This window comes from Trichosurus vulpecula, chromosome 1 (assembly GCF_011100635.1).
Source record: "Trichosurus vulpecula isolate mTriVul1 chromosome 1, mTriVul1.pri, whole genome shotgun sequence".
NCBI classification, from domain to species: domain Eukaryota; kingdom Metazoa; phylum Chordata; class Mammalia; order Diprotodontia; family Phalangeridae; genus Trichosurus; species Trichosurus vulpecula.
Genome location: NC_050573.1, coordinates 50,404,537 through 50,426,872, shown reverse-complemented (window position 1 = coordinate 50,426,872; position 22,336 = coordinate 50,404,537). Strand labels below are relative to the sequence as shown.

The window sequence follows — 22,336 nt, the reverse complement described above, 5'->3', positions numbered from 1 at the left end:
GCAGTGCTTGCTGGCCAGGGCCCAGGCCCACCTCCTCCCAGCTGGGATTGGGCTACGTAGCAGAACAGCGGCCAAAGTACATGGCCCAACCCCCCACCTTGTAGAGCCGGTTCCTGGCCCTGAGCGCTAGGGAGCAGGAAGCAGACAGCTTCCCCCCCCCCCCCCCCCCCCCGCCCCAATACTCCCCCTGGGCCAGTGCCTGAGCACACTACATACATGAGTCCTCTGTAGGGTAAACCCAGACCATCTGCCCCACAAAAAAAATGGGGCCTCCTTTGGAGGCTAGGCCAGGCGCTTCAGCTGCCCCAAGGGTCAGCTGAAGCCAACTCTACTCCAAGCCAGGTTTCATTCACTGGTCTGGTCTATTGTAATAATCTCAACTGTCCTCCAGACTTGTCCTTTTCCAGTCCTTCCTGCGCAATAAGCACTCCCAGTTCTGGCCATCTCTCCTAGGTTTTCCATGGCCTACAAGATCAAGGTCTAACCCAAGCTGGCATTCAAGGCTCTTTGGACTGTAGCCTAGGTCCAGTCACTTTCTCTGTCCTCATTCCTCATGATAGTTTGTTCCCTCATTGGCTCAAGATATTTCACTACTCTGTAGCGACCTTCTCCAGAAAGCATTTCTTGGATAGCCAAACCCTTCTCTTTAGAGGCCCTCCCACTCTATCACTTCTCCATGGGTAATAGCTATCTTACTGTGCAAATAGCCAGCTAGAGGGAAGAGGGGTGGGCAGGAAGCGTCCCAGCTCAGACCAACTCAAGGACAGAGACACAGCTAACACATTAGCTGACAGGACCTAAAAATAACTTAATGGGCTACAATGGACTGGATCTAATTAGATAAAAATTGAGTAAGTCCTCTGGGTTCAAAAAATCAATGGCAAAAACAGGACAGGGGAGGTGTGGCTTGACAAGAGTTGGTTTGAAGATCTGGGAGCTTTAGGGCACTTCGAGGTCAGTATGAGTTGGGATCTGAGACAGAGCCAATGGAGAGGCTGTGTTAGAAGAGAGGGTGGGGTCCAGAACCAGAGAGATGGCTGGACTACTGCCCTTAGGAATGCAGGTAGGAGCATCCCTGGGTACCCTGTTTTAGGATGGATACTGACAAAGTGGAGAAGATTCTGAAGTGAATGGTGGCCAGGGGCCTAGAGACCATGATATGAGAAACCCTCGGAGGAACTGGGGACCTCTGACCTGGAGAAAACTGACTTGGGGCTCTGACAGCCCCTCCAGGGATTAGAAGAACTGTCACTTTGAGAGACTTGCTCACTTTGATCAGAAGACCTCAGAAGGAAGAGCTGGGAGAAGCAAGGAGAGGAAATTCTGGCTCAATATAAGGAAAGATTTAGGAATAAGCTGCCATGGAAATATTGGAGGTTCCCCATAACTGGAGGGCCTTAGTATGGAGGCTGGAGGGATTCCTATATAGGTTCTGGTCCAGATGCTCAGCTTGGGAGCCCTGAGCCTGCCCTTCCTCCCAGCCTCCCTCCCTCAGCTTCCAACCACCCCTTCCTAGAGGAGGAAGGGGTCAAGAACATCTCTTTAAATTATTTTATTCAAGGTGGGGAGGACAGACAGGGGCAGGGGGTTGTTGAGCTGAGCCCTGAGTCCCTGAAGCTCCCAGCTTCCCCCTCCCCACAGCAGGACAGGACAAAGATGAAGAGACTCCCTTCAGAGTCTTCCAGGGAAGAAGAGAACCTCGGGGCCTGGGGAGTAAGGAAACCAATCCCCAATACCCCCTCCAAAAAAAAAAGTCGAATGCAGGTCCAGTCCCCTTTGGAATCCAACCCTGGCTCATGCCAGAATTTAGAAACTGGCTTTCCAAAGGCTTGGAAATTGGGAGCCCCCCAACAGTGGGGACTAAGATCTGTCCAGGCAAGAGGTGGCTGGGGTGGGGTAACAGGGAACAAAGACATTGCCTCCAAGAGGCGCTGGGATAGAAGAAACATGCAGATGGGGAGAGGGCTGAGGAGGGGGCTGAGGCAAGAGCTGAAACCCCCTTCCTGCCCTCAGTCTCCTAACCAGGGAGGAGAGAAGAGCCCAGGTTGGGATAGGGTGGTATAAAGCACCCCCTCACCTCAGTAGAGGGCCTCCCCCATCCCTCTAGAGCGCTGCCCTTGGGGATAGAAGCCCCCTGGCTCGCTCTGGGGCCTTAGAGTCCAGGCCTTATAGTGCCAGGCAGGAAAAGTCTGGGCTATTTAGGGGTGCTGGGCTTCTTTGGGGTACTGGGCTTCTTGGTCTGCCAGAAGTGGCCCTGGATGGTGATGGCATCCACGCTCATGGACATGGTCTTGGCGGGAATCTGTGTGAAGCGTTTCCGGTCTGAGTTGTACTTGTAGATCCCTTCAACCATGGACTTGGTGATGGTTCGGGGGCCATAGCCAGCCAAGCGTGACATCTCTTCTGTCTCCCCAGAGAACGTGTACAGGGCCCGAAACTGGCAGCTTGAGTCCCGGAAGAGGATCAGGAAGTGGTTGGCTTTGCTCTTCTCGATTTCCTGGGATCAGGATGAGTTGTTAGGACAAGGCTGATGGTGGGGGTGGGGAGAGAGGGAGGGGAGGAATCAGGGATATTGGAGCCTTATAAACAAGAGAAGTGGAACCTTGGGAGGAGCAATGAGTTGGGCGAGAAGAGGGGAACTGGGCTTAAAGCAGACTGGATGGAGATTTCTATAGGGATACCATGGGCCCAGCCCTGGCCTCACCTCCAGGATGCGGTTCTTGTGAGATTCATTGACCTTGCCAGCAAGGCAACAGTGGGCCAATGCATTGTGGATGATGTACTTGTTGGACTTGGCGCTGGGTTCCTTGTACAGCTTGGGGCCTGGGGCGTGAGGGGGAGAAGGAAGTTATAATCAGAAAAAGAGCATGAGCAGCTCAAACTCACCTTTGGAAAATGCCAGCAAAGCAGACCTGTGAGGTAAGTAGTGTAACTACCCAACAACATCCTTACCCTCATTCTACACATGAAGAAACGGAGGCCAGAGAAGGATCTGAATCAGGATTCAAACCCAGACAGGTCGCCTGATTCTGAGGGTCCAGTGATTCTTCCCACTACACATGTGCTACACGCCCTGGAGAGCTAGAGGTTCCTAGCCTGCCCCTTCGGGACCCCACCCTTGCCACCATCCTGTCTCCATTCATTCCCTTTTCCCATGAGGGCCCAGCCAAGGCCTTACCTGTGTATTCTGGGACAGAGGCCGGTGATGAGGCAGTACTCCCATTTTCCCAGTCTCGATCTCGGTTACCCAACAGGCGACTGGGGGACATCAGGCCTGATGGAGAAGGGGCCCTGAAGAGAAAGGGATGTCACTTCAGTGGGGAAGGAGGTCTTCCAGATGCCTCTTACTCCTGGGAAGCCTGGCATATGGTCCCTTCTCTAGTCTCCTTGATTCACAGAATCCCAGATTTAGAAGGAACCTTAGAAGCCATCTCGTCCAACTGCCCTATCGAATTCTCAACGCGTGTTGTTCATTCAGCCTCTGCTCAAAGACCTCTTGAAATAGAAGTCCTTTGACATAGTTGGCAAGTTCTTACTTATATTAAGCCTAAATTTATCCCTCAGCCTCTCTTTGCTTATAGTTCTACCCTCTGATGTCCCTACAATTACTTGAGGACCATAATCCTTTCCCCACTAAGTTTTCTTTTCTCGAGGCTAAACACCCCTAGCTCCTTCAAATGATCCTTGAAAGGTATGGTCATCAATTCAACCAAACAGACATTCATTAACTGCCTACTCTGAGCCAGACAATAGGGATGCCAAGAGCATGTGCACATCTCCCCACTTCTTGTCTGCCCTCCAAGTGGACATCGACACATTAATCACTACCCTTTACATCTAGAAATTCAACAGCTGTGAATAGTGTTAACTTTACTATTATCCTGCCCAGTGTTTCCATTTTGTCCTCAGGAATGGCATCACGTTTCCCTGATCTATCAGTCTGGTCAAAGAAATGGGGGCTGGGGGGGAGGGGTCATCTAGCATGACTTGTTCATGATGAGCCCGTGCTTCTATTTCTAAATGCTCATAAACCATCCTTTGAATAACCCATTCTAGAATTGTGTGAATTTGCCCCAATTGTACAGAGAATAACTGGTTTAAAAACAAAACCCCAGTGTGAATTTAGCTTTCCCAAGGTTGAACTCTTTTGTCTGTAAGGATGCTAACCCAACCAGTGAGCAGACCACCTGCCTGCTGGGATACACACACACAGTCACACTTGAAACATATACACGGACAACCAGACACAGTGATACACAGACTCAGATTGGGTAGGTTTGGGTGGGGAGCAGTGGGGGAGGAGTGTAAATTTACCTGGATGTGGGCCTTTTTACCCCAAGGTTGTTGGAAGAATCATTGGCCACAGTAGAAAGGGACAGGGTGGACTGGGAGTAAACTTTGCTAAGTCGGGACCCTGGTGGGAGAAATAAGAAGTATGATCCTCAGTCTTATTTTCTTCCCTTGGCAACCCCCACCACCATCACTGACTTGTCCATGCTCCCCCTTACCCAAGAGACCTCGGGGACTGCGGCCTAGAGCCGAGTCATCGCAGCAGCCAGATCGAGGTCGAGGCGGCCGACGGGCACCCCCTCTTCCAGGCCCTCCCCCTGCCCCTCGAGGTCGGAGTACTTTGTCCAGGTCATCCATCAACTTTAGCTGTGCCCGCCTCTCATATTCTTGTCTTGTAAAGTCCCCTCTCCGGGCTGGGCCCTCTTCTTCAAGGCTGGCCCCAGCCCCAACTCGGGCCCTCTCCTCCTGGGCCAACCTGAGGGAAAACACAGCAGCCCAGAGCAAGAAATGAGAGGTGGGCGTAAAGAATGGACCTGTCCTTGGTGAGCATGTGCATGTCAAACTAAATGATTCTCATTTGAGAGGAGTAACCCAGGAAATTTATACCGTCTGTGTCCCCTTTGAGGAGCAGTGGATCGAAAATTAGGTAGGGGTGTGGGCAAAGCACCCCTAAGCCCACCACACCACGAAGAGGCTTCCAGATTGGCCAGAAGGGAGCTATGAATGTGTGGAATGGACCAATGAGCTTGATCCAGTGCACCCCAAGAAGGCCAGTCCCCAACTGATTTGATAGGGTCAGGCAATGACGAAAGAGCTGTAAGATTAAAGCTGAAAGGAATCTTACATGTCGGTCACACAGTAGGAAAGGACCTCAGGGTCCATTTATTTAGCTATAATAACAGCTAACAGTAACAAAGGTAGCTAGCATTTATATACACTTACTATGTGCCAGGTACTGTGCTAAGCACTTACAAATGTCTTGTTTGATCCTCCCAGCCACGCTGGGAGGCAGGTGCTCTTATCATCCCCATTTTAGAGGTGAAGAAACTAAGATAAAGGTCAAGTGACTTGCCCAGGGTCACACAGTTATTGAGTTATCTGAAGCTGGTTTTGAATTCAGGTCTTCCTGACTCTGGGACCAGCACTGAGCCACTTAGCTAATGAACAAGGATACCTCCACAACATATCCTAAAAGCAGTCATCTTGACTCTGCCTGGAGACTCAAAGCAAGCAAGAGGAATCCAATCACTTTTGAATAGCACCGCTTGTTAGGAAGTTTTTCCTATCCCCTAGTCTAACTCAGCCATATGAGGAAACCAAGGCTCAGAATAGTTAAGTGATTCACCCAAGGTCCCACAGACAACTAAGTGTCAGAGTCAGGATTTGAATCCAGGTCCTGAGACTCCAAATCCAGGGCTCTTACACATCACTGAGAGATAAGGGTTCCCAGCTGGGCAAGGGTGAATTAGAATTATGAGAAGCCATTGCAACCTGGCTATGCAGAATAGCTTAGAAGGCTTAGAATCGCCTCACCTGAGACAGTAGATTTCTTTAGTATATACATCTAGCCCCTTCTCCTGGGTAAGTTATTTCTGAAACTACATACTGAACTTTTTTTCTTTTGAATAAGCCCTGGAAAATGGACTTATGGGGTCCAGAGGATGGGAAGACAGATTCTAGAAATAAGCAACAAGAGGTGGAAAGGGGCAGACAAGCAGAGAAGGGACAGGAGGGACTGGTGACACAGGACCCAGCCAAGCTCAGAGAGGGCCCGGAGGCAAAATGAGTCCCCAAGTGGGGGCTGGAGAATCAGAGAACTGAAAAGGGGGAAGGAAGAAAGGCCCAGGGCCAGCGGCCAAGTCAGGGAGCTGACTAGGTTCCCTGCAGCCTGACCCCCAGGGCAGGTTCCTTTCCAGAGTGGGCTGAGATAGGCCAGTAACCCAGTCAAGGCTCACCGGGCGGCTTCCTCCTTCTTCTGCTCCTTCTCCACCTCAAGCCACTGTTTCCGCCTCCGCGCCTCATCTGCCCGCCGCTGCTGCCGCTCTAACAGACTAGCCCGCTTCTGTGCCATCTCATCTTCTGGCTTCTCCTCATCCTGTAGAAAACATCCATCCATCTTCCCAACCACTCTTACCCTGGGCCAGGCACCAACCCCTGAGCTCCCTCCATCTCACCTTATAGAAGAAACCCAGGCCAGTCCGTGGCTCTCCATTCACAGCCTCCTCCAGAGAGTCTTCCCCTCCAGGGGGGCTCCCATCCCCATCACTGTCCAGACTCCCCAGTGGGATCTCAATGAGCCCTGGCCGGCCAGATGGGGTGGCAGCCCCTCCGAGGGGCTCAGCAGGAACCTCTCCTGGCTTGGGTCCGGGCTCGGGCTCTGGCTTTGAAGGCCCAGGGCCAGGCTGATCCTCATCAAAGAGGATAGATGAACGGGTCTGAACAGGCACCTGGGATGGTGAAAACTTGCGCAGGTGGGGAAGAGTGTCCACATCATGCGGTGGAGTCAGTACCCGAGTCAAGGGTGCCAGCCGCAGCTCTGCGGGCCGGGCGTGTTTGGGGCTACGGGGAGCTGGGGTCGAAGCAGGGACAGAGGCTCGGCGTGGGGGTGGCTGGGGTGACCGAGGGGGTGGGGCGCGGCGAGCCGGGGCTGGGGAGGGAGCCCGAGGCCCAGCAGGTCCAGGAATGATCCAAGCAGCGGCAGGTGGGCCAGGCCCAGGGTGCTCAGGCTCCCGCAGGAGCCGCTGCTGCTGGTCCGTGAGCCGCTGCATATCCCTCTGCAAAGAGCTCAGGGCCGCACTCAGCTTACTGACCGCCCGGTTATAGTCCCCCAGGCCCTCCTCTGAAAGTCGGCCAGACCCCACCTCCGGGGAAAAGGTCACCATCTTGGGCCTTTCGGAAGGCTCTCCACGGCCCTCACCGGCTGGCCTCTCACCAGGCCCTGAGCCTGGGGAGCCTTCGGCCACTTGTGCACCAGAGCCATTGTCCCCATCGACACCGTCCCCATCGCTCTCAATGCCAGCCTCTCGCCTCTGCACCTGTAGGAAGGCGCTCTTGCCCAGCCTCTGCCGGTGCTTGGCAAAGATGGCCTCAATGCGCCGTTTCTGAGCCTCAATAGCTCGGCGTTTTTCCTCCAGTCTTGCCCCCAGTTCACTCATCTCTGTGCTCAGAGCCTCTGGAGGGGCCTCAGGAAGGCCCCCTGCCCCAGCCTCCTCCCCACCCCGACCTTCCGGCTTCACCAGCTGCTTCTTCCTTTCTGCAAAGCTTGTCATGCGCACTTCAGACTGGGTAGGTGTGGCTGGGGGCCCCTCAGGTGGGACTGTTTTAGAGGCCTCTCCAGGTGGGTAGGGTGAAGCCAAGGGTGGTTTTGAGGCTTTGGGGGCCCCCTCTGGATGGGGGTAGTAAGCAGGAGGTTTTGGGGTCTCAGATGGGTAGGATGAAGACAGGGTAGGTTTTGAGGGTCCCTCGGGGGAATGGAGATAGAAGCCTCCATCAGCGGCACCATCCGGGAGCAGGCGGGGCTCAGCACTATGGATGATCTGCAGGGCTTCTTCTATGGTAGGGAGGTCCCCAGGCTCCGGGGCTGGCTCTGGGGGAGGCTGCGACGCTGAAGCCCTTGGGGGACCCAGGCTATCAGAACTGGCAGAGCGTAACAGTACTGGGTCACCCATGACCACATCCACGTCGCTGTCCAGGCCAAAGGGAGTGCTGAAGGATACAGCCTGGGACAGGGGGCGGCTGGGGAGGGCCAGACGGGGGCTAAGACTCTAGCCTTGAACCCCTGGCCCACCCCACGGCCCCCCAGTCACTCCCTCTCCAATGTTTGGCTCTGGCCCTTGGCTAGGGAACCTCCCCCAACCCTGCTCTTGGAGGCTCTCAGGAATCAGTGGCAGGCCTGAAGCCTACACCTTTCCTTTGAGTGCTGGGGTCAGAGCTGCCAGGTAGAGCTACTAGAGCACCAGAAACTGACCAAGAGACAGGCATTAAACACTACTGGACCCTCAAGAAAATCAGCCCAGCTAAGGGGCAGGGGCAGCTAAGAGCCCACAAACATGGGACAGAATGAGGCCTTGCCACAACCAGTGGACTTCCCAAAAGGCCCATTATTCATTAAGACCAAGTGACTATCATCACAGTCTGGCCAATGAACCGAGGGACCTGATGGGGCTGAGGGAGGCAGTGGCCCACTGACCACCAATAGATGGAGAAGGAAAATTGGGGCCCTAGAGAGAAAAGGACCAAGGGGCTAGAGAACTAGGCACCTGAGCTCTGTTCCTCCACACCCTCTCCCCTCCAGCCCTAAGCTGCCATGACCCCACCCCCAGGCCTCTTGGCCCGGACTCCTCACCTGAGCTGCCGGTTCCAGGCCTTCCCAAAAGCCTCTATGTGAGTCATGGAGGGTGATGACTGTAAGGAACCTGTGGGGAGTCAGAGGTCAGCTCCAGCTACTTCCTTAGGACTAAGAAACAACACGGGAGGGGCAGGGAAACAGAAAGCAGGTTGACCCTCTCCTCCCACCCCCACCTAGCTCCTTCTCACCTGATGAGCTACGGAGTGGGGACTGTGGCCCTCCTGGAGACAGAAGTGGGTGCCGGAAATTGAAAACAGGGGAGCTGCAGGTAGGAAGGAAATGCAATCAACCCATGCACTGCATTCCCTGCCCCCACCATCCCCCAAAACCCAGAGCAACAGGACCTACGGGCTCCATCCCAAGCCTCCAAGGGGCATCCAGTGGCCAAGGGGGAGGGGAACAGAACAGAGGGAAGGACAGGTAGGAGGGGACAGATGGACCTGAGGAGCCACCAGGGGATCTGGTGTGGGGAGGAGGCCGTACCTGGCTCCATTGCCACTCGGTGGGGTAGAAGCTTCACTGACCCCAGGAGAGGAACCTGAGACAAAGATGAAGGGAATGTGGGGCCACAGCCTGAAGAGGACAGCCAGCCTCAGCCTGAGCCCTAGCCTCACTCTACGGAGTACTCCCACACAGTTCACCCTACTCAGATGCCTCAGTTCCCTGGCCTCACCTACCACCGCCACCAAAAGCAACAGCAACAGCCAGTGTTTAGGTAGTACGTAAGGTTTGCAAAGTGCTTCACTTTATCTTCCCGACAACCCTGAGAAGTAGGTGCTGTTACTATCCCCACTTTACACACGGGGAAACAGGCAAAGAGACTCAGTAACTTGCTCAGGGATCATACAGCTACGGGGTATTTGGGACAGGACTCAAATTCAGGCTTCCTGACTCCAGGTCCAATGCTGTAGCCACTGCACCACCCAGCTACATCACAGCAGCTCTTAGGCCCTCCCCCACCTCCCCACTCTGCCTCCCTGTCCCAGTCCCCGCTCCAGCCTCACCTCGTCCATCTGGCAGCTCCTTGGGCCTCACGAAATCTGGCTTCAACACTTCAAAGCAAAGAAACAGCTCAGCTAGCAGCACAGCCACGTTAGTCTAGGGACCGAGAGACACCAAAGTCGAGAATTTGGAAGGGGCAACAAAAATCCCTCCGCAACAAGCCCAGCAAGTAACCAATCAGCGTTTACGTGAGAAACTCCTGTGAGGGGGAGCTCACTACCTCCCAAGACCACCATTGCTCCACTTAAGGATGACTCTCATTCTTACAAAGGTTTTCCTTCTGAGTCTCAATGCAGCCTTCTACCATTTCCTCCTAGTTCTGCCTTCGGGGGCCAGGCATAAAAAAACCACATCCTTTTCGAGCCCTTTGATACTAAAGACAGCTCTCATGTCCATCCTCCCCCTCTCCCACACCCCCAGGGACCAGCCATCTAGTCTCTAGGATAAATATCTCCAATTCCATCAACCTCATATGACATGATCTCCAGGCCCTTTACAGCCTAGTGGCTGTTCTGGATGTTCTTGGAGTGGGGAAAGGCAGGGAGATACAGGCTGAGAGGGGGAGGGGTCATGATGCTGCTGTTGCTGTCCCTCTGTGGATCCCCTGGGGACCCAGGAATCCTTATCCCTCTTCCCCTGGCCCCAGCTTAGCCTTCGGGCTCCGGTGGGGTCCTGAACACCAGGGTCACCTTGAGGAGGGGGGGCACATAGAGCAAGTCCTCCAGAGCCAAGGGGCAGCCCCCTGGCAAGCGGGCAGCACAGAAGTCCTGGACCAGTTGTAGGTTGTATAGACTGTCTGCCACAGACATGGTGTCCTTCAGGCATACGTCTGCAGGAAGATAGGAAGGAGCACCTGATTGCCAAGATACCTGGGAGAGGGGGCCCAGACAGAGAGTTTGCCTTCTGTCCCCCACCCCCAGCCCCTCACAAGTGCCTTCTCTTTAGCTGGTATCTGTTCATTCTCTCTCTCTCTCTCTCTCTGCTAATATAGATGTGTGTGTGTGTGTGTGTGTGTGTGTGTGTGTACACACACACACACACACACACACACACACACACACATACACACACGCATTGTCTCCCCATTAGAACGTAAGCTCCTCAAGGCCAGGGACTACTTATTTTTTTCTTTGTATCTCCCATACTATGCCTGGCACATAGGAGGTACTTGTTTTGTTCAATTGTTTCAGTCGTGTCCAACTTTTTGTGACCCCATTAGGGGTTTTCTTGGCAGAGACACTGGAGTGGTTTGCCATTTCCCTTCTCCAGTTCATTTGACAGATGAGGAAACTGAGGCAAACAGGGTAAAGTGACTTGGCCAGGGTGACACAGCTAGTTAAGTGTCTGAGGATGGATTTGAACTTAGGAAGAGGAGTCTTCCCAACTCCAGGTCCAGTGCTCTATGCACTATGGTACCACCTAGCCACCCCAAGGAGGCACTTAATAAATTCTTGCTGATTGTTTGGGTTCTGAGGTTAGCCAGGGACAGAGATGCCTGGGTCTGGAGAGTCCTGCCTGGGCCCTCTCCCAGTCTGAGTCCAGGGCATGGTGCTCTGCCCACTCACCCTCAAGCCTCAGCAGCTGGGGGCAGTAGCAGTGGATGATGGCAGCTAGGGCAGCTCCGCTGGCCAGGTCCTGCAGACCTGACACCACAGGGAAACAGGGGGCCCTGCGGGCCACGGCCCGGTCCTTCCGGTACCGGATCTGTGGGGCAAAAGGAAGAGGTCAGAGGTCAGTGGTCCCAGATCAGCTAGAGTTGGAGAGCATGCAGCCGGTGCAGGGAGGCCAGGTGCGTGAGTCCTTGAGGCTATGGGGAGAGGGAGCAACATGCAGCCGAAAGGAGGACTGAGGGGCCCCGAGAGCAAGGAGGAGCGAGCACAGAGCAGGAGGGGCCCTCAAGCTCTGGACAGCTGGTGGGAGCCAGCCCAGCCTGGCCTGGGGGGAACAAGAGCAGTGACAGGGGGAGCAAAAAGCAGGAAGGACAGAGGTGGGAGATACGTTACCACAGGGGGTTTGCTCCCTGACTCCTTCAAACAGAAGGCAACGGCGTGCTGAGGGGGCGGAGAGGAGGGGGCGTCAGCGCGGGGGGCCGCAGCGGGACACAGGCTCCAGGCCAGAGGGGAAAGGGGGTCCTGACCTCATCCTGTCTGCCGAGGGCTCCCCCACCCCCAAACCAGCCCCACTCCCTGGGACATCCTTGAGGGCTCATTAGCAGATCACCATGGTCATTCCTAGGAGGGGAGCCCCATTCCTTACTCTGCCTTAGGGCTTTCTGGCCTCTCCCCCTCTTCTCTGGGCTTCCCTCAGCCCCCGGCTCAGACCTTAGAGACAAGCAAGAGGCTTGTCCTCTGGTCAGCCCTGAGCCGTTTGCAAGGTCTGGGCCTCAGTGAGACCTGTTGACCCCCCCAGCTCTGGCATCTTGGGGTGGAGACGGAGGGAGCCCAGGAGAAGCAGGCAGGGCAGCAAGAGCATGCAGCAGGACACCTCCCCCAGGGGGCCCTCAGGGCTGCGGAGGCCAATGTGAACAGAGGATCTGAGACACCCTGACTTCTTTCTTGGGGGATGAGTTTCCAGGTTTCCCTACCCTGACCCCCCTCCCCACCAGAGGATGCGCCCCTTCCACCTTCCCCAGGGCCGCAGATCCTCTGTTCACAGGTCAGGGTGCAGGGATAGGATGGAGCTGGGGGCCAGGCGCACCCACTTACGGGAACGAGCTTCCAGTACCAGCGGGTGGGACACTGAGGCGCAGAGAGGGACAGAGAGGAGGAGAATGCGGCAGTGCAGGGACAGAGACAGAGAGATACAGAGAAAGTCACAGCCCAGCCCTGCCTTGCCCCAGCCCTAGCCCCAAAGAGGAGGCAGAGGGACAGCCTGGCCCCAGGATGTCGGGGTACAGGTTGCCCAGGCCCCAGCCACCTACTCCCACCCCACCTGCCAGGCCTCACCGAGGGCTGGGCAGCACTGTCCGCTGGGGGTACAGGGGTTCTCTGAGCTGCTTCCCGTTCTGTCATCTCCTGGAGTCGACGCATGGTCTGGGAGGGGCAAGAAAGGGCAGTGAGAGGCTGTCTAGGCTTTGGCTCTAAGGAGGATCTTTTAAGGGGCCTGGCAGAAAGTCTAGACCTTGGTCCTGGGAGGATCAACAAGGGACTCTCAGACCTCAGGCTGGGGTCACCCCAGCAGGCTCTTCAAGTCATTCCAGTAATCCCCCTGCCCCCATTCCCACAGCTTTCTCTGCCTACCGAGTCCACCCAGAGAAGCAGCTTGTGCTCCCAGCTGCCCGGGGCTGTAGGGACAGGCAGGGATGCAGTCCACTCTGAGGCGAAGGCTGTCATGAGGGCATCAATCACAGCCAAGTGGGCACTCTGCAGAAAAAAGAGACCAGTGGGGCTTCGGGAAGAAGCAGCTGCTGCCCCCTCCCAGCAGCTCACAGGAGATAGCAGGGAACAAATCGAATGACAAGGGGAAGCATTCAGGGCCTCACCATCAGGATGGGCTGGTGTCGCAGGTCAGCCTCCCGAACAGGCCGATCAGGCAGTGTCGGGGTCAGACCCCGTCGGGCCAACATCGTTAAGAGGGCAGCAGGGCCAGGTGGGGCCTCTAGCTGGGGCAGTGCAAGTCGCCAGGCCCGGCAGTACAGCTCGGCCGAGAGAAGCAGCCGCGTCACCGGAGGCTTCACATGCTCCTGGGCATACTGATCTGTGTAGAAAGGCTCCCACAACTCCGGAGGCACATGTTCTGTGGAAAAAGACACAATCTGTGACCGTAGCCTTGACCCAGAACCCCCTCTCCTGTCCCGTGCACAACGGGCTTCTCAGAGGCCTGCCCAGTGGCATGGTCAGTCTTGGAGGACTTCCTGGAGCAGGAATCTGGAAATGAGAATCCCCAAGGAGAGGACTGGAGGAACGAGGGCTGCAGGTTGAGCCTAGGTGTGGTAGGAGAAGATAGGGCAGGGAGCAAGGACAGGTTTCCCCAGCCTTTGAGATCTCACTCCTTTGGTATCTGGGCCAAACCCAAGTCAGGGCACTGAAGCTGCTCTAAGCAGGGAAGAGGGAAGTAGGTTGTGGCCCTATGCTGAGCCCGAGAAGGACCCAGGAAGAACAAATGGTAGAGGGTTTGGTTAAGAGACTGTTGCAATAATTAATAACCCTGGCAGAGGTGGATGAAGTCTGGACACAAGAGGAGACTGGGGGCGGGGTGGTGGTAGAGAAAATCTTGAATTGACGTGTGTATGCGTGTGTGAGTGAAACTGCTTAGCTCTACCATATAACCTTAGGGAAACCACTTGCCCTCGTAGGCCTCATTTCTCTCCCTCAAAGGGCTGTTGTAAGAATCAGATGAGATCCTGGCCCTGTACTGCTCCTTACACAACAAGTGTCAGAGCCTGGATTTGAACCCAGATCTTAACCATTGGGAGGAGTAATCGCTTAACTGTCTGCCTCAGTTTCCTCATCTGTAAAATTAATAGCACCTACCTCCCAGGGTTGTTGTGAGAGCCAAATTATTATTATTATTATAGGCAAAAGATAAAGCCCAAACTCTTCAAAGCCTCATTTCTACGGCCTAGAATCATCAGACCCTTCATGTATTCTTGTCACTGGAGAAAGGAATCCCAGCTTCAATATTTGCTCATGTATACAACATGGAGAGTGGGGAGACAGCTGGATTTGGAATAGGGAAGATCTGAGTTCAAATCCAGACTCTGACACTAGCTGTGTGAACCGGGGTTAAGTTTCCTTTTATGTAAAAACAGGGGTGGAAATAACCCTCCTCATAAAGTTAGGCTACGTGAACTCAAGCATGACTCGTTGCCCTCACTATGTCTGTCTGCCTCGGTTTCCCCATCTATGAAACGAGGGAAATACTACTACAGCCTCAAAAGGTGGTTGTGAAGGATATGCTTTGGAAAGCCCTGTAAAAGTGTGGATTATTATTCACACAACAAACACTGACTGTATGTATGCCAGGTACCTCACTCAGAGCGGAGGAAGACGCAGAGTTTGTTTAAGAAATGTCTCCAGCCGTCATGTAGCTCCAAGGACTGGAGTGGGGAGACGGTTGAGGCAGGGAGACCCCAGAGGGCATAAGGCAATGGGGGTCTGCACCAGACTGGTGGCAGTGTCACAGGAGGGATACAGGAGAGATGTCACAGAGGTCAAAGGGACACAATTTGGCAACAGATTGGATGTGGGGACTTCGACAGAGTATGGAGCTGAGACCGAGAAGATGGTGGTTGCCTTTGACAGTAGTAGGGACGTTTAGAAAAGAGGGGTGGGCAAGGTTTGGGGAGAAGACATCATTAACTCAAGTTCAGTTTTGGACATGTTGAATTTAAGACGTCTGCCAAAGACCCAGTTCAACCATGTCACCCCCATACTTGATAAAACTCCAGCGGCTCCCTAAATGACCTCCAGAATCCAATCTAAAACCTCTGATTGGCTCTTAAAGCCCTTAATAACCTGACCCACTCCTACCTTTCTAGTCTTCTCCTGCCTCATACCACACGCCTCCTCCCCCACCCCCTGCCACGTACTCTTTGATCAGTGACTGATATCCTCTCTCCACGACTCTTACAAGATGTTCCAGCTCCCCAATCTGGGCATTTTCTCTGGCTGTCCGCCATGCTTTGGATTCGCTCCCTCCTCATCCCCACCTCCTGGCTTCCTTTAAAGTCCCAGCTAAAACCCCACATTCATCGGGAAGCCTTTCCCAGCCCCAGCCCCTTAAGCCCAGCACCTTCCCTCAGAGATTATGGCCAGTTGGTCCTGTCTGTACACAGCTGTTTGTGTACTGTCACCCCCATCAGACTGTGAGAGCGCTGAGGACAGGGACTGTCTTCTGCCTTTCTTTGCATCCCTAGCATAGTGCCCTGCACAGAGTCAGTGTTTAATAAATGTCTGTTGACTTGACTTACTCTATATATACTCCAGATAAACGGGACAGGATGCCTGCCTCCCCTGAACATACCCCAATACGCCCTGCTTAATACTAGCTAACATAAACAATAATACTTTGAGGTTCATAAAGCACTTTTCATATGCTGTCTCACTTGAACCTCACAACCACCCTAGGAGGTAGGTGCCATTATCATCCCCATTTTACAGATAAGAAGGCTGAGGCAAAGAGAGGTTAAATGGCTCATCTTGTGTTTGTCCTTTGTTCTGAAAGACAGCCATGACATCAGGGAGATGATGATGTGACTTGCAGTTGACTTTGATTTGAGACGGTCCAGGATGCATTGGGAGACCCTGGCCCTTTCAGGCTAAGGCCTTTTCAGGTTCTCACTTTGAGTGAGGTAATGCCCATTCAGTGAATAGGCCTCTTTAAGAAGTTCAAGGCCACACAGCTAGTAAGTATCTGAGGTATGATTTGAACTCAGGTCTTCCCGGCTCCAGGTCCAACTCTCTATTGGCCTCAATGCTTCTAAATCTTTGTTCAAACTGTCTCCCTTGCCAAGGACTCTGCCTTACCCTGCCCTGCTCATCTCCACCTGTTGAAATCCTACTGGTCCTTCAAGGCCCAGCTCAGATACCACCTCCTTCATGCAGCTGTCCCAGGTTCCTCCCACGTCAGAGGGCCTCCCTCTTCTAACCTCAACTGAATTCGAAAAACATTTATTGTCTACTGTGGACGACCAAATAAAAAAACAGGTCCTGCCCACAAGGAGCTTATGTCCTGTCAAAGGGGGGAAAACACATACACAGACACATTCCACTTTCTTGTTGTCTAAAGTTGCACTTATTCTCTTTCTCCCTAAGCCCTTCCCCCATCTTCCCAGAGCCCCAGGCTCCTAACCTCGGTGTCCTGCATGACTCCTCACTCTTCCTTGCCCTCCACGGCCAATCTATCGATTTCACCTTTGTAACGTCTCACCTATGCTTGCCTCTCTCCTCTGACGCTCTCACCACCCTGGTACTGGCCCTGATCACCTCCAGCCTGGACTATTGAGGTAGCCTGCTTTCTTGGTGTCCCTCCCTCAAGCCTCTATCCATTCCAGTCCATCCTCCACTGGGCTGTCAAATTGGTCTCTCTAAAGAGCAAACTGAACACATCACCCCAAGCCAACCCACCCAATGAAGTCCTCTGACTTTAATTTAAATTTATTTATTTAACATATTTGGTTTTCAGCATTGATTTTCACAACAGTTTGAATTACAAATTTTCTCCCCATTTCTACCCTCCCCCCCACTCCAAGATGGCTTATATTCTGGTTGCCCTGTTCCCCAGTCAGCCCTCCCCTCTATCACTCCCCTCCCCTCTCATCCCCTTTTCCCTTCCTTTCTTGTAGGTCAAGATAAATTTCTACGCCCCATTGCCTGTGTATATTATTTTTTAGTTGCATGCAAAAACTTTTTTTGTTTTTGAACATCTGATTTTAAAACTTTGAGTTCCAAATTCTCTCCCCTCTTCCCTTCCCACCCACCCTCCCTAAGAAGTCGAGCAATTCAACCTAGGCCACACATGTATCATTATGTATAACCCTTCCACAATACTCATGCAGTCCTCTGACTTTAATAAAACCTTCTGACATTTAACATCCATTTAACACCACCTGGGCCCTTTCTAACTTTCTAATCTTCTTACATTTTACTCCCCTCCACAGACCCTCAGATCTAGCCACCTTGAACCCTCACCATTCCTCATGGGCAACACCGCCATATTCCAACTCTGCTCCTTTTCACTGACAATCCCTCTTGTCTGGAGTATTCTCCTCACCTCTGACACCTAGCCTCCCCAGCTTCTGTTAAGACAGATTAAATCCCACCTTTTGCAAGCTGCCTTTCCTAGTCCTATCCCCCTGACTTCCCAGTGCCTTCCCCTCTAATATACTTTTAATCTACTCTGTAGATATCTTGTAAGTAAAGGGTCATGTCCATATTGTCTCCCCCATTAGACTGTGAGCTCCTTGAGGGAAGGCACTGTTTTTCCTTTCTTTGTATCTCCAGAGCTTAGCATAGTACTGTACATAACACACAGTAAGTACTTTTAAAATGCTTGTTGACTTGACTTGTTGAATTAGACATTTGCTCTTAACCCCTGTAATGATGGTTAGCTTTCATGCAGCACCTTGAGGTCTGCAAGATGCTTTACAAATATTATCTCATTTGAGCCTCAACAACCCTGGGAGGTAGGGGTTATTATCATTCCCATTTTACAGATAAGGAAACTGAGGTGCAGGCTAAATGATTTGCCCAGTTACTGAGTGTCTGAGGCTGGATTTAAACTCTGTGGGAGCAGGAATTGGCTTTCACTGGCACATCCCCAATGTCTGGCTGTATGTTGGGCACATAGTAGGTGCTTAAGAAGCATTTGTCGATGGAATCGAGTTTACAGAGCATTTTTATGGACACCAAAAAGCTATCCACATTCAGTTCAAACTTTTTAAAAGCACGTACTCTGTACCAGACCCTGTGCTTGGTGCTAGAGATGCCAAAGGTCTGTGCTCTGGCCCCAGGCCTCAAGGAGTCTACATTCTCCTCAGGACAATAAACTGCTGAAGGAGAGGAGTGCACTGGAAACAACATTAGATCTTATACATCAGGGTCTGACCATGCCTCTCACACCAGCCTCTCTGAGTCCCAGCCTCCTCTCATATAAAATAGGGAAGAAAGTGCCTGTTGTTTCTGCCTTCCAAGTTTGTTGTGAGGCACAAATATGAACATGTGCAAAGGGTTTTGGAAACCTCTAAGGTATACCTCTTAGGATAAGGGTATGGCAGCTAGTGGCGCAGTGTACCAGGCCTGGAGTCAGGAGTTCAAATCCATCCTCAGAGACTTACTGTGTGACCCTGGGCAAGTCATTTCACCCTGTTTGCCTCAGTTTCCTCACCTGTCAAATGAGCTGAAGAAGGAAATGGCAAACCACTCCAGTATCTTTGCCAAGAAAACATCAAATCTGGCCTCAGGCACTTACTAGCTGTATGACCCCAGGCAAGTCACTTCACCATGTTTGCCTCAGTTTCCTCATCTGTCAAATGAGCTGGAGAAGGAAATAGCAAACCAATATCTTTGCCAAGAAAACCCCAAATGGCATCAGAGAAAGTCAGACATGATGGAACGGACTGAACTACAACAGGGACAAAGCAGGGAGATTTAGAGAAAGTGTTCTAGGAAAATTAGAGGAGAAAGAGAACCCTTTGAGCTTGGCTGGGGTAGAAGTTTGAGGAGGCAGGAAGATAGGTTTTGTAGAACTTCCAGAAGAAGAAATAAAGATGGAGTGTATTCCAGGCATACACAAAGAAAAAAGAGAGGGAGATGAGATTGAGGAACTGCTAGCAGCCATCCAATCTGGCAGAGACCCAGAAAACAGGAAGGGGTATAGTAGGAAATACAACAAGAAAGGTCGATTGAAGCCAGATTGTGGGGAGCTTTGAATGCCAGGCAAGGGAACGCATGTTTTTTTCTGAAGGTAATAGGGACCCTCTTAGGATCTGGGAGCAGAGGAATGACATTATAAGCTTTGTGCTTATAGGAAAACTACTTTGGCGGTTGTGTGGAGCAAGAATAGCAGAAGGGAGACACTAGAGGCAAAAAGACCAAGCAGGCTTTGACAATATTTCCTCAAGTCAGTATTAATAGTGAGCCGTGTTTCTGGTAACTAACTGAAGGGGTAGGGGGAAGAAAAAAGTAAAAAATCATCCTAAGGTTTGGAACATGGGTGACTGGGTAAATGTTGTTGCCACTGCCAGAAACAGTGAAGTCAAGATGATACAGCTCCTTTGGGGCACGATGAGATTAAGATTTCTCAACAGTCTCTTGGACAACCAAGCAGGAATGGCCTGGAAGCAAATGGAGATTGGGGTTGGGATCTCAGAAGAGGGGGGACAGCTGGACATGGAGATTTGGGGGTCACTTGGGGAGAAGTGGTCATAGAAGCTAACGCCCAGGACAGATAGATGGGTGATGCTTTTATATCTGGGGGAGAGGTGAGAGGAAAGAGACTGGCTGGAGAGAAGCCTCTGGGAATCCACACATTATCTCATTCAATCTTCACAACAATTCTGTAAGCTAAGAACTAGAGGTATAATTATACCACCCCCCCCCCTTTTACAGATCAGGAAACCAAGGTTCAGAGAAGCTGAGTGACTTGCCCATGGTCACATAGTGTCAGAGGCAGGGTTGAAACCCATGTTACTCCCGGCTCTGCAGCCCTCAGGGACTCTGGTCATTCGGTCTCTGTTTCCAAGGATCAACAGAACCTGGGTTTCCTTGCCTGCCCATCTCTGGCCCCTGCTCACACAGTCTCTGGAGACAGTGAAAACTTACAAACCCAAAAGGCATTATGTGCTTTCTTTCATTTGATCCAGAGAACAATGTGAACTTGAATGCAGGTCTCCTGACTCCTACCCCACTGTAGCTACTTCACTGTCTCAGAACTGCCACAGAACCACAGACTGTCAGAGAGGGAAGGGCACCCAGAGGTCTTAGAGACTAATCCCCTCATTTTTACCAATAGAGAGAATGAGGTACAGAGAGGGTCAGGGACCAGTCCAAGGTCACACAGCAAATTAGAGACACAGGCTGGACTAGACCCCAGGTCCCTGACTCTCATTTCAGGGCTGTTTCCAATTCCACCTTAGCTGTCTACTCAGATTAGGAGGCTCTCCTCACTCCTTTGAGCAGAACGGACCTGGCTAGAGGTCAGATAACCAGGAAAGAGCCTAACCTAGGAGTCCAGACTCTGGGGTCCCTGTAAGGTACTTCCTCTTCCTTTGAAGAGAGCCTAGGCAGGCAAGGGGCAAAGGGATTTATGGGTAACAGAAGCTGTGGAGGGAGAAAGATGAGAGAGGACACAAGGGCTGGGATTCCATCCCATCCATACCGACTATGTCTGTCTCTCTCCCAAACGCCCACAGAACAGGTTGGTCTGGGCTGGGGCAGCTCTTTGAGGGGGGGAATATCCCTTGGCTTTGATGGGAAGGATGATGCCTGCTCTGATCACGGGCTCTCTCCCATCCGTGGAGCTCTTAAAGGCCTAAGTTTAATTAACCCCGGTCACCTCCCCTCCCAGGCAGCCATGAGGAGGTGAGGATATTGGGCTCCCAGCTCCACCCTCAGAGGGGAGGGTATTCCCAGGGGCAGCTGAGGCTGGGGAGGAGTTAAGGCTTCAGCTAAGGAAACCAGGCCTGCCTTCTGAGAGGCTGGGGGCAGCTGGGTGAATGAGTAAGGGTCTGGGTCCCATGTGGGTCAGCATGTTGAGATGAAAGGCTAGGCCCCTGACTAGTTAAGCAAGCCCAGAGGGTACCAAGTCCAGTCCTTGCTAGGCCACCTGGTTGGGAACATTCCCACACTAGGAGTCAGAGAGCCCCACATCAGACTTAAATAAAAGGGGGACAAGACAGAACAGACCAGGGGAGGCAAAAAGACCAGAATCTTGGCCTCACTCTCCCAAGGCTAGGGCCTGGGGAGGATGGCTTAGGGAAGGGTGGGGTTGGGTTGGGTGGCGTGGGAAGGGGTACTCAGAAGCCTAGATGCTAAGTAGGGTGACCAGGATTATAAGACCTGGGTCCTGGGTAAGGAGGCAGGGGCTCGAACACCTGGATCCTGGGAGGGTGGACGGCCGGTTCCCTCCACCCCAACCCCTCCCTGGCCCCAGCTCCAGCCGCAGGCGGGGGAGGCAAAGTCCAAGCAGATAGAGAGGGAGCAGGGGGAGGGGACGCAGCCGGGGACAGGGAAGGGAGAGGAGGACGAAGAGGCGGAGAAGGAGCCCCCGAGCCCCCGGGAACCCAGGAGTCCCCTGCCCCTCCCCCCGAGCAGAGGCGGCGGCCAGAGCGCACAAAGCGGGCGGCGGCGGCGGCTGCTGGGAGCCGGCAGCTGCCCCGCATCCCCCTCCCCAGGCCGGCCATTGTTCCCCGGGGGCCCCGGCGCTTCCCCGCGGGGTCCGGAGCCCGAGCCCCGCCCCCCGCACCTGCCGCGCCCCGGCCCCGGCCCGGCCGTCTCCCCCCAGCCCCGGCGGCCCGCGCTACCTGCGCCCCCGAAGGCGGCCCGCAGCACCCAGGCCAGGCTGGCGGCCGTCTTGGCCCGCGGGAAGTCATACTGATCCAGGGGCTTGATCTCGGGCACCAGGAAGGTTTTCCGCAGCGGCCCGGAGCCGGCGGGCGCCGCCTCCACCATGACGGCGCCGGGGATGCGCTGTCGGGTCTGGCCCGGCCACGCCGGACCGGCCTCGGCTCCCCTAGGCTGGGCTAGCACCGGGCCAAGCCGCCGCTGCCACCTTTGCCGCCGCCGCTGCCGCCGCCGCCGCAGCTGCCGGGCTTCGGGCTCCAGGTGCAGCAGCGTCCCCCCACAACCCTCCCCCTCTCCGCCCCGCCGCGGCCGCCGCCGCCCCGCCCCGGGGGCCGGGCCTCAGGTACGCCCCGCCCCCCGCCCGCGCCCTCTCCAGGACCCAGGCGGCCGAGCCCCCTCTTTCCAGATCCCGAGGAGACCTAGGCCACCCGGATGTAGGTGCCGAGTTCATTGACCGACGCGGGGCGCAGAGGCTCCCCGGGGTGTCCTAATCGGTGTCTGATGGGGGGGCGTGTCTAAGAGGGGAATCCTCTGGGTCTCCCCTCGTCTTGGGGTGCAGTGTAGCGGTGGCGGGGAGAGGGGGGTGTGGATGAGGGGTGGTTCTTTCTGGTTCCCGGACACCCCCGAGAGGCACCGCCTTCTTGCCCCCACCCCCACCCCCCGGCGGTTAAGCCTCAGACAGACTGACAGACAG

At 53.8% G+C, this 22,336-nt stretch overlaps 1 protein-coding gene across 1 annotated transcript; it reads right to left on the bottom strand.

Annotated features, from left to right (window-relative positions):
• Positions 1-1,547: 1,547 nt before the first annotated feature.
• On the bottom strand, positions 1,548-21,857 carry CAMSAP3 (calmodulin regulated spectrin associated protein family member 3). Its single transcript, XM_036740815.1, has 17 exons — positions 21,603-21,857; positions 13,122-13,375; positions 12,880-13,002; positions 12,586-12,672; positions 11,206-11,344; positions 10,330-10,469; positions 9,643-9,736; positions 9,122-9,176; positions 8,827-8,900; positions 8,636-8,705; positions 6,465-8,025; positions 6,246-6,385; positions 4,509-4,765; positions 4,315-4,414; positions 3,179-3,291; positions 2,705-2,823; positions 1,548-2,497 (listed from the first exon to the last, which is right to left on the bottom strand). The coding sequence occupies exons 1-17, from the start codon at positions 21,748-21,750 to the stop codon at positions 2,195-2,197; spliced, it is 3,777 nt and encodes a 1,258-aa protein (XP_036596710.1). The 5' UTR covers positions 21,751-21,857; the 3' UTR covers positions 1,548-2,194.
• Positions 21,858-22,336: the final 479 nt, after the last annotated feature.